A 12113-nucleotide genomic window follows, 5' to 3' on the forward strand; every position below is an offset into this window, starting at 1 on the left:
TTTGTACCCATTGACTAAAGTTGTTTTTTTTTTTCTCTAGCCGGCACTCCCGTTGTACTCAGAGAATAGAATCATACATTTTTTAATATAAAAGTTTAAAATACAGTATTAATCTTTGTCCAAAAAGGAACCATCCCATGCTCCAGGCAGAATGGTGAAAAGTAAGAGATTAATCAATTCTGGAAGAACCAAAAAGAAGCACAATTCACCTCTATTGTCCCCACTTCTGACCTTTTTAAAATCCACATTATCTGATTTCAATTGGATTAGCTGAGGCTAGACTGCCATATAATCCTGGATTTTATATGGCAGTGTAGAAGGGGCCTGGGTAGGAAAAGGATGGTAGTAGTAGTGGCTCTTTGGAATTTTCCCTCAGAGGAGCACCAAGTAAACAAATAAGGTTGGTGCTTCTTTTAGGGTCTTCCAGGACAGACGCATATATGAGTTATGATACAATAGTCACATGGACACAAGTTTTAAGTTTGACTTTTTGACTAAAACATATAGACATAAGCAGTAAGTCATTTAAGCACTCTTCATCATAAAATATACCAAGCCCCAAATCGAACCTGAACGGGTTGCATTGTTCTCCCTCAACTTTCCTTGAAGATTCCTAGCAATGTTGAAGAATGTTGGGAATTTTGATTCAGGAAGTAGCACCGGTGAGAAGTATTATTTTACCTGCCAACTCACTCTTTGTTGATTTGTCTAGGATGACTGTCTCTTAAAAGTCTGGTATGCAATGACTGGCTGGAAGTCTTCTCTTCTCCCTCAAGATATCGATGAGCCAAGGAAAAGCTCCACTCCTGTCCATTTTGCATTTGTGTACCTGGCACATCCTCGAGCAGTGACAGGATTTTCATGGAGAAAAATGAGCAAGTTTATGCCCAGGTTAGATGTGTTGAAAACAGCCCCAAGGAGTGAAATATATTTCAAAATGAAAAACATAACATATATTGCCACTTTGCAATATATTTGGGGGGGGGGGGTCTGTTGCATGAAAATGTAGCTTACTTTGTAGAAAAATACTACAGAAATAATTGAGTGACTAACTTGCAAGGACTGACTCCCAGAACCTTGATTTGGAGTGCTTCCTTCTTTAGAAATATTTTTTATGATATTCTAATATGTGGCTGCAGGCTCAGTTTGTTGTTACTTATCCTGATATAAATTGCGTTATTCTGCTTTTCTCCAGTTGCATTAAGTGCCAAATAGTAATCCTTGTATTTCTCTTTAGGGGTTCTGTCTGCAATGTGCTACTTACTTCATGCCATGATGGCATTTGCCGACTGTGGGCAGAGACATTATTACCTGAAGATACTCTTCTGGGAGAGCAGATCTGTGAAACTAGCACATCCAGCATTAGCAGCAGCAGCAGCTTCTCTCATTCTGGGCGGCACAAAGATAACATTCAACATGCTTTAGAGGTATAGTGAAATGAATAAGTTGACGCCAAAGCCTCATTTTGATTTCTGTAACTCAGTTTTTGAGGGAGTGGCCTAAGTACCCTAAAGGCACTTGATTCTGTCTGGCCTTGGAAACTGACTGGGATCTGCTTTGGTTAGTACTTGGGTAGGGTTGTAGGCTATATTTCAGAGGAAGGAACTGGCAAAACCACTTCTGAGAGTACCTTGTCTAAGAAAACCTTAAGAAATTCATGGAGTCTTGCCATTATTTTATTTTATTTATTGTATTTTATTATTTATGTATTTATTTTATTATGCTATTGTTACTATGTTTTGTTTTACTTTGTTATTATATAGGCATTTTATTGGAAGCTGTCGTGTGCCTTGTTTGTCTTTAATGATGTTTTATTGTAATTGTTTGGGCTTGGCCCCAGGTTAGCCACCCCGAGTCCCTTCGAGGAGATGGAGGCGGGATACAAAAATAAATTTGTTATTATTATTATTATTATTATTATTATTATTATTATTAGTCGACAGGTGGCTTGAAGGCAAGTCCACACAAACACAATCTAACTCATTACTATGACTACACTTTGGAAAATGATGCTTTGGGATCAGGAAAGGCTGCCTTAGGATCAGAACAGTCTCTCTGTAAATTAGAAGCAGGTCTGTCATAAATTATTATATGGCCTTCACTCCTTTCCCATTGATTTTGCCAGTTAATCACAACTATTTTTCTCTGTCATTGAGCTAGCATTGAACACAAAGATTACCATAAAACAGAGAAAGGAAAAATATGACACTTGTACATTTTGGTAGCCAATGATGTGAGAAGTTGGGAGTTGTAGTCCAATAATATTTCAAGGGCCACATAATTCCTATCAGGTCTCTTTCTGTGTCTCTTTCTATACGCATGTATTTCTCTCTCCCCCACTCATCTCTTTCAGTCACGATGTGAAGCAATGTTTAAAATATTTATTTGACTAGGAAAGGAAATAACAAATATTGTTGACAAATATTAGCTTGGCCCCACGTTTTTTTTAAAAAATGTGTTTTGCATAAGTTCGTTTTCATTATAAAAGACAAACTACTTTTCATTTGTGCTTTAAAAATGTCCTCTCTTCCTCTCTCAACTGCTTCAGACAATCCACCATTTAAAAAACCTGAGGAAAGGTCAGCGAAGATCTTCAGTGCTTATAACTCACACTGAAGATTTACCTGATCAGCTGGGAACACATGAGGTGCAGCGACATATTTCTCATCACGCAAATGCTCTCTGTCATTTCCATATAGCAGCAAGCATTAACCCCAACACAGGTGAAATAAGCAATTTGTTCCTCCGAAACCAAATTACCATTTGTACTAAAAATGTTGTGTGTTTCATTATGAGTTGAACTGATACGCACCATTTATATTAATGTGCAGATTTTCTCTGAAACAATCTTATCAAAATGCACATTATTCTGTGTGTTTTTATTATTGAGCATTTTAATTAAAATATTGAATAAAAGTAGCTGATGCTCGTCTTTGGTTAGTCAGGGAAGATGTGTCTGCTCTCCTTACTTATAGTATGAAATCTGTACAGCTTTAATCTTCAGTTATACTTATTTGAAAGTTCATTCTCTGATTGATGCAGAGAAGTAATCCACTTTGGGTTATCTCTTCACCACACAGAAGATATTAACTTTTTTTGAAGGACTCAAAATAGATATTTTTAAAATCCTGTTTTATTTTATCCTTTTTATACAAAGGCCTACATCTTGTTGCTAGTACTAGATAGAGCAGATTTTTGGCTATGTTATAGTTATCCTTTCTGACATCCCTCTTTCTAAATTATTTTATCTAAGCCTACCATCCCTCATGTCTTAAGTATCTTGTTCAAGATCAATCATGTATATATTTATTATTTCTGAAAAAATCATTTCCCCCCTCAGACATTCCAGCTGCTTTGGTTAAGACAGCTTTTAATTTAGAAGACGGAAATGATGGCTTCTTGGTTCATTGGCTTAATAACAAAGAATTCCACTTTACGTCCTCAACTGAAATATTTATGCAACATCTTCGAGAACTTACCGATCAACAGATGGAAAAGGTGGATGAGTATTTTGATACAGAGAAGGAAGAAGAGAGAGAGAGAGGTTTACTTATGAAGCTTGATCATGGTTAGCAATGTGCACTTCCTTTCTTTTGTGGGTACAGCTGGATATTTGGGATCAGGACCGCTTTGAGTCTCCTTGTGGAGAGAAAAAGCGAGGTATAAATAAACATAATAATAATAAGTAATTTTTAAAATTAATTTTTGAATTAAAATATCTAAACAATAAAAAATAAACAATAGCAATTATGTTTGAGATTTCTTGTAATACAGTATGTATTTTAGGAACCATAGCTTTTCTCAATAGATTTACTATTAATGTATTGATAAGTAACCATAATTACTTATATACTCATTAATATAAGTTGGCTTCATATATAAGTTGGGTGCAAGATTTGGGGCCAGTTTTTTAGGCCGATGTGTTAACTAAAATTCCTAGACTTATCCATGATCGATCGGTTTTATCCTGTGCTTAAGGTGGAAACATAGTTGGGAGGAATGCATAATTTCTTGTATGTTCCCTTTAATTTCAGAATTGTCTCTAGATAGAGAGTCTGAGACTGGAACTGGAACAGGTTCATCAGAACATGAAGATGGGGAAAGAGAAGGGAGCCCCAAGATCGTTTCACCAGCTGCCTCACGCATGCCACTCCCTACTGTCTTGTTGGATCGGAAAATTGAGTGGCTGCTTAAAGAATGGAACAAGAATCCAGACATGCTCTTCACCATTCATCCAGTAGATGGTACCTTTTTAGTGTGGCATGTGAAGTATTTGGATGAGTACAACCCAGGGATCTTTCGACAAGTTCAGGTATAGGTTATATAAAGAGTTTGGATTAAATTGTTTGTTATATATTCAGCTACCTTTGTCATAAATACTTTTTAAGCATCAAAAAACATTTAAAATGTTAGTTTATTTCATTCACATTGTGATAGACTATACCACAGAGCAATACAGACTCTATGTAACTACATTGGGCATACAAACAAAGGGGTTTTTGCATTTTGCTCAACATTCACACACATATACACATTTGGGATATAAACAAAGATTATTAGTATTATTTTATTATGACACAGCAAACAAGATAGATATGCTGGATTTCATATCACAAAATCACAAGTCGAACACTTCCCAAGTGTCTAGGACTGTGTGATGTATTTTCGGATGATGCACGCAGATCCCAGCAAGGTGGCCTTTTGCAGTTGGCAGATCGTAATTTTGTCAATGTCTATTGACAAAATAATATATTTTATTATTATTATTATTATTATTATTATTATTATTATTATTATTATTATTATTATTATTATTCCTACATGGCATGTATGGCCCTTGTGGTCTCTTCCAATTCTATTATTCTGTCACTTCCCTCAATATTTCTCTCTCTTCCTCTATTTCTTCCTTCCTCTCTCTTTCTCTCTTACTCCTTTTCTCTTTTTCTGTTAACTCCCTTTTCTTCTTTTTTCAATTGATTCTGAAAGGTGCATGAAGTATGGCTGAGGCCAAACTATGACCCTATAACAACAAGTAGCCTGTGCATGCTTAAACATAAAATCAGGCCCCAGTACTTCCTTAGTTAAGATGAATTCTCATATCATTGCAATGGGCTATAGATTCAACAGTATTTTTTGACATATTTTCGATATCTCCTTTCCTCTTTTCTAGGTTACATTTTCTTCTCAGATACCAGTTGCATTCCCTTCAGGTGATGCAAGCTCCCTTAGTAAAAACATCATGATGTATGCCTGCACTACCTCCACAAAAGGAGTCAGCAATGCACCACTGCAAAAGAGGAGTAGCTTTTCTGACAGCCTCTCCGGATGGAGACCCAGTTGTTCCCAGGACAGTTCAAATGTGAACATTACTATCCCTACAGTCATGATGGTTTCCAAACACATAGACGGCTCCCTGAACCAGTGGGCGGTTTCCTTTGCGGATAAGTCGGCTTTTACGACTGTGCACACTGTAACTCACAAGTTTCGGTATTGCGGGCACCGGTTTCATCTGAATGATCTTGCCTGCCACTCAGTGCTGCCACTTCTATTAACATCTTCCCATCACAACGCCCTCCTAACCCCTGAATCCAGCCAGCCGTGGGATTCAGATGGGTTAAATAAAATGATGGACCCCATGAGGCATTTGAAAGCTTCTTCCAGGCAGCAACTTAGAAATGCTGCAACGCGTACATTCCACGATCCCAATGCTATCTATAGCGAACTGATTTTATGGCGCGTGGATCCCATTGGACCTTTGTCGTACACCGGAGGAGTATCGGAACTGGCTCGCATTAATTCTCTCCATACCTCAGCTTTCTCTAATGTGGCCTGGCTCCCAACCCTTATTCCTAGCTATTGCCTTGGTAAGTGCCGCTGGGAACATCTTAGGTGTTCTTCCTTTGCCGTACCTCTCTACATGTTTTTACTTTTAAAGAAATTAGATGTCTTGAGGAGATTCTTCAATGCAGTAGAGTCTCACTTATCCAAGCTAAACAGGCCAGCAGAAACTTGGATAAGTGAATATCTTGGATAATAAGGAGGGATTAAGGAAAAGCCTATTAAACAACAAATTAGGTTATGATTTTACAAATTAATTACCAAAACATCATGTTATACAACAAATTTGACAGAAAAAGTAGTTCAGTACGAATTTAGCACCAAAATATCACGATATATTGAAAACATTGACTACAAAAATGGCTTGGATAATCCAGAGGCTTGGATAAGCGAGGCTTGGATAAGCGAGACTACTGTATTTCTGTTCCGACTCTAAATGGGTCCTTCAAGATAAAGGTTATTTCTAAATGTTTTTGAACTACATACTGTCAGAATAAAGGCTTGGGATGTTGAGCTTCTACTCTTTTGTCCATGGTTACAAATGCGTAACCATGAAATAATCTTATTTTGAACTCAGCTATAAATTTTGAGACTATAGGAATAACATTGAGCAACACATAGTTTGCTGCCTCAAATGTCAGACCTGTTTCTGGGTATCATTGACTTGCTGGTTCCAAAAATTGCACTAGTTTTCCTCTGTCAGCTCTTCGAGATATAGGACATATGCCATCTATCAGTCACCCATAGAAAACCATATCTAAAAAGGTAGAGCTGATGTGGTCTATCCAGTGCAATTTTCTGAATCAGCACCCCAAATAATCCCAGAAACAGGTCTAAAAACCAAGACACCAAGAAACAATGTTTTTGTTGTCAAGCTGTGTAATTTGTCACCCAATGGCACTTCATGTCTTTCCAGCAATAATTCTTCAAGCATATGGCTCACATTAAATGCTGCATTGGCTTTTGTTTTTAAATTAGGCACATACTGCAATTCTGCTAGTGCTTGCTTTGTAGCATCAGATGGGAAAAACCTAAGGTTATACCAAGCAGTGGTGGATGCACGGAAGCTTTTGGATGAACTTAGTGATCCTGGATCCTCGGTATGTCTCATGGTTTATGATTTCTGAATATAAACAACCAAAAGATATTGACAGAAACTAACTTAGATCAAAATGCTATCTTTATTTATGCCAATATGGAGAGTGGAATATTTAAGTGCAAGCCTAGAGAACTACTGTAAAGTTAAATATTTTTGCCTTGTTAGTGGTTTGCTGTACCTTATTAAGTATCTCCTTCCACGTCCCACCAATCTAAGAAAACACATGTACAATAAATTGAAAACGCAAATTTTCTTGCGTATTTTACCTTCAGGGAAAACTGTTTTTGTATAATAAAATGTAGCATTAGTGTTAATTTTGGTTTAGCTAATTTTCTTACGAAGTTACAGACCTGGTAATGCAAACATTGGAATTAAAACATAGCTATTAAAAATGGCCTTGGAGGTGTCTACAGACAATGCCAGCTCTTCGGCTTAGAAATGGAGATGAGCACCAATCCCCAGAGTCGGACACGAATAGACTCAATGTCAGGGGAAAACCTTTACCTTTACCTTTTATTAAGAAATATAATAAATGATTAAGCAAAAGAGCAAAATCTTAGTCATTTTTAAAAAATCAATATTTAGAGCAAATACATATGTCTAAAGTTGGATTTGACTCAGAAGGAGAAAGCATGAAATATTGCAATTAAGGAAAAGAATTCAGAAAGGCAAGGTGCAAATATTATTGAAATATTCTTTAATATAATCTTGAGGTGCTGGAAAACAATGGTCGTAGTTGAGCATCAGCTTGATGATGTAACCTAAAATGCAGACCATCGGTTAACATTTCCTTTCCTTTTTAGAAACTCATTGGGGAAGTTTTTAACATTGTGAGCCAGCAATCGACAGCTCGACCTGGATGCATTATTGAACTAGATGCCATAACAGACCAGGTATGATAATTACCCATTATTAGGATTGATTTTTGTTTATTAATTAATGATAATAAGGAACAGATTTGGTAGTTTAATACACAGAGAAATGCATATACTAATGTTTATTCACTGTAAGTTTATGGAAATAGGTTAGGTCAATGATGGCAAAACATTTAGTGGTGGTGAAACATTTTAGAGATGGGGCACTTGGGACAAGCGGGGGGGGACTAAATAATAATAATAATTATTATTATTATTATTATTGACACAACGACGTTGTATGACACAGCAAACAAGATAGATATGCTGGATTTAGTTTCACAAAACCACAAGTCGAACACTTCCCAAGTGTCTAGGACTGTGTGATGTATTTTCGGATGATGCGTGCAGATCCCAGCAGGGTGGCCTTTTGCAGTTGGCAGATCGTAATTTTGTCAATGTCTATTGTTTCCAAATGCCGGCTGAGATCTTTTGGCACGGCACCCAGTGTGCCCATCACCACCGGGACCACCTGCACTGGTTTCTGCCAGAGTCTTTGAAGTTCAATCTTGAGGTCCTGATAGCGGCTGAATTTTTCCTGTTTTTTTTCATCAATGCGACTGTCACCTGGGATGGCAACATCAATTATCCAAACCTTGTTCTTTTTCACAATTGTGATGTCTGGTGTGTTGTGTTCCAGAACTTTGTCAGTCTGGATTCGGAAGTCCCACAGTATCTTTGCGTGTTCATTTTCCACGACCTTTGCTGGTTTGTGATCCCACCAGTTCTTTGCTGCTGGGAGGTGGTACTTGAGGCATAAGTTCCAATGGATCATTTGGGCCACACAGTTGTGCCTCTGTTTGTAGTTAGTCTGTGCAATTTTCTTACAGCAGCTGAGGATATGATCAATGGTTTCGTCAGCTTCCTTGCACAGTCTGCATTTTGGGTCATCAGCTGATTTTTCAATCTTGGCCTTAATTGCCTTTGTTCCGATGGCTTGCTCCTGGGCTGCAAGGATCAGGCCTTCTGTCTCCTTCTTCAGGGTCCCATTCGTGAGCCAGAGCCAGGTCTTCTCCTTATCAGCTTCTCCTTTTCCTTCAATTTTGTCAAGGAACTTTCCATGCAGTGTTTTGTTGTGCCAGCTGTCAGCTCTAGTTTGTAGTGCAGTTTTCTTGTACTGGTTTTTTGTCTGTTGTGTTTTGAGGAGTTTCTGATTTTTATTATTATTATTATTATTTGCTACCCGCCTCTCCTCATGGCTCGAGGTGAGTTACAGCATCATTAAAACACATAAACACTATAAACATTATATATACACATTACAATATATTTCTATTAAAAATACACATGGAATTGAGCTCTGCCTTTATTTCTGATGGGGAAATGTCCAAATTGGTAAGAATTAAAACTTCCCTTTCACACTTCCTTTTCCATATCTACTGTATATACTCATATATATGTCTGGAAAATATAGTCAAAACATCCACCCAAAAAAACAAGTTTGACTTATCTATAGGTCAATATTATTGATCTAAATAACGTGATTGCAATTCATATTCATAACAGGGTGAGGAAGAGTTATTTTGGAATCCTTCAAGGATTTTAGTGCCTATGCCGCAGCCTTGCAAGCAATAGGCTTTTTTGATATGCAAAACTAAGCAATGTTTTGCTTTAAAAAAATGAAAATGAAGTCCTCTGAAAAGAAGTCCCTTATGCATTATGTAAGTTGCCTGACTCCTCGAGGAATTAGCATAATTTTGTTCCCTCCTGTGGTAAATTAATCAACTGAGTAGTTCCTTTGTAATTAAATTAAAGAGAGCTTTATTCACTGTCTACTTCTGTAGCAAGCTGTTGCGTAGGTTTTAGCAACTGATTTTAAAAATACACACATCGGGTTCACTCTCGGATATATAAGACTCTGTTTTAAGTCTTTTTCTAATGTTGAACTAAACCATGTTGCCTTTGCCATTTTGAAGACTGTGATGAGTCTGGAACATTTCGGCCTTTCATCTGTGCTAAGCTTTTCCTTGAGACTACAGTCAACCTTCCATATTTGTTAGGGGGCATAGACACCCCTAACAAGTATGAATGTTTCAATTGGCCACCTTGATTATGCCTTGAATGTTTATTGTGTGTAATTGTGCTAATTTCTTTCTAATGTGGTTTCTAGTGTGGCTCCAACACACAGCTGCTTCATGTCTTCCAAGAGGACTTCATATTGGGGTACAAACCACATAAGGAAGATGCAGAGCAAAAGGAAGCAGAGATATTTTTCCAGCCATCGAAAGGTAAAGTTGAAACAGTTCATCGGTTTTGAATAACCAAGTAGCCAAATTTAGGCTATAGCTCCGGTATCATACATTGTTTGTTTGCTCTTAGTTTTCATTGCCTGGTTAGCTATGGTTTCCTGGATCACATCCCCACTTGGACAAAGGATAGAACAAAAAGGAAGCAAAGGTGCATGAGATTTGTGTATATCCAAGCTTAACAAACTAATTGTACCATGAATAATTTATTTAATGAGTTAGCATTTTTAAATGCATCAGAATTTGGCAGTGCCTTATTATATGGTCAGGTTCTTGTAAATGCCACTGGCATTTTTTAAAATTGAAATATCAGGTTTGTTCTTTATTTGATTTCTGAACAGGCTATAGACCACCACCCTTCTCTGAAAAGTTTTATCTAGTTGTTATTGAAAAAGACACCAATGGCTGCTCAATACTTCACATGTGGCACCTGCATTTAAAATCTGTTCAAGCATGTATGGGTAAGTGTAACTTTTCTAGATGTAGATACATTTTTACCACAAGGATAGTATTTTATGTATTTTGTTTATTTAAAGCATTTCCAGTTTACTCTTCTACAGAAATCTGTCAGTACAACTTAGAAAATAAATAAAATAGAGTCAAAAAGTAACAATTTCCAAACATCGGGAGAATCCTTAGAACATATGAATAATTAAAAGCACCAGAGCACAGGATGGACTTTTTCCTGGAACCTAAAATTTAGGAGATAGAGGTGCCAGCTCTATTTGCATGTAGTATTTGTAGTTCGTGTAGTTAGTGTATTTAGATTCCAAACTTCTGGGCTTTGAAGCATTTGCTTATATTAAATTTATGAACACATAAAGTCGAAGTGCTAATGGATTGCAGTGTTCCCTCACTATGTTGCGGTTCACTTTTTGCGGATTTGCTGTTTTGCGGTTTTTCAGTAAACTCTAAAAGACTATTATAAATCATAAAAAATTACAATGTACAGCCTAAGGAAGGGAGGAAGGAGAAGCCAAAGGGAGAGAAAAGGAGCCCAAGCGGCAATGGGAGAAGGAGGCGATTTATCAACACACGATTGGTTGATAAAGACTTAAAATAGTGTATAACTACTAAAATAATGTATAAATATTAAAATAAATATAGTGTCCCTACTTCGCGGATTTTCATTTATTACAGGTGGTCCTGGAACCTAACCCCAGTGATAAGTGAGGGAACACTGTGCATATCCAATAGTGGTGTCATATTTTGATGGCATATTCCTCTTGCTAGGGTTAAAGCTGCTTCAAATTTGTTATAGACAGTCCAATATGGAGGCATACATACGGTAGTTAATTTTCGGTGTGATCCTGGCCATCATTTTCACTGAGATTTAATTATTGTTTATACAGAGTTGTAGCTTCAGAATGGGAATAATATAGAGAAATACAGTAGATGTACTTCTAACTAGATATAGATAGGATTGCACTGAAATGTTTATCAAGTAAGTTCACTGACACATTCAAAATCACAAGTAAGGAAGGCTAAATATTACTAAAATTACATTGCATATTTTAGCTATTTTTTTAGTTGTGTGTGCTTAGTGAAAGATAAAGAAATCCATCTTTGTTGAATACCAATGCTAGTTGTTCCCTGCAATCTTTTAAAGCAAAACCGACTGAGATTCCTACATCGGGCAACCAGCTGAGTATACCTGGGCAACCGGCTGCCGATTCATCCCCAGATACCTCACCCGGCACAACTCCCATGCCACGTTCTTCATCTGTTGCCAATCTTCAGACAGCCAGCAAACTTATTTTGAGCTCCAAACTTGTGTATAGCTACCCTTTGAATCTTCCAGTTGGTGTAGAAGTTGTCCGAGCCACTCCTTCTGCAGGTAAAACCATATTGTGAACTTAGTTGATGCTTAGCTGTTGCATTCTCTGTCATTTCATATGGCCATCCAGACAAATCATAGCAAGTTGGAAAATATCTGATTAATTCGTTCAGGCTCTGAAAGCACCATGAGTAACTTATATAGGCTACATTCAGACATCATGAGAATTCAAGGGATGA

General features: G+C 37.2%; 1 protein-coding gene across 4 annotated transcripts in view; it reads left to right on the forward strand.

The window, feature by feature from the left end:
- Window positions 1–12113, forward strand: part of dmxl2 (Dmx like 2) — a 68384-nt gene that overhangs the window by 23948 nt on the left and 32323 nt on the right. For all 4 annotated transcript variants that reach the window (XM_008118492.3, XM_008118494.3, XM_008118493.3 and 1 more), the window contains exons 7-17: window positions 713–891; window positions 1238–1427; window positions 2549–2723; window positions 3341–3568; window positions 4035–4312; window positions 5171–5864; window positions 6817–6938; window positions 7741–7830; window positions 9962–10079; window positions 10439–10558; window positions 11707–11934. In XM_008118492.3, the coding sequence (XP_008116699.2) occupies window positions 713–891; window positions 1238–1427; window positions 2549–2723; window positions 3341–3568; window positions 4035–4312; window positions 5171–5864; window positions 6817–6938; window positions 7741–7830; window positions 9962–10079; window positions 10439–10558; window positions 11707–11934 (2422 nt within the window). The remainder of the gene's footprint in view (window positions 1–712; window positions 892–1237; window positions 1428–2548; window positions 2724–3340; window positions 3569–4034; window positions 4313–5170; window positions 5865–6816; window positions 6939–7740; window positions 7831–9961; window positions 10080–10438; window positions 10559–11706; window positions 11935–12113) is intronic.

The sequence above is a fragment of the Anolis carolinensis genome, unplaced genomic scaffold (genome assembly GCF_035594765.1).
Source record: "Anolis carolinensis isolate JA03-04 unplaced genomic scaffold, rAnoCar3.1.pri scaffold_11, whole genome shotgun sequence".
NCBI lineage: Eukaryota > Metazoa > Chordata > Lepidosauria > Squamata > Dactyloidae > Anolis > Anolis carolinensis.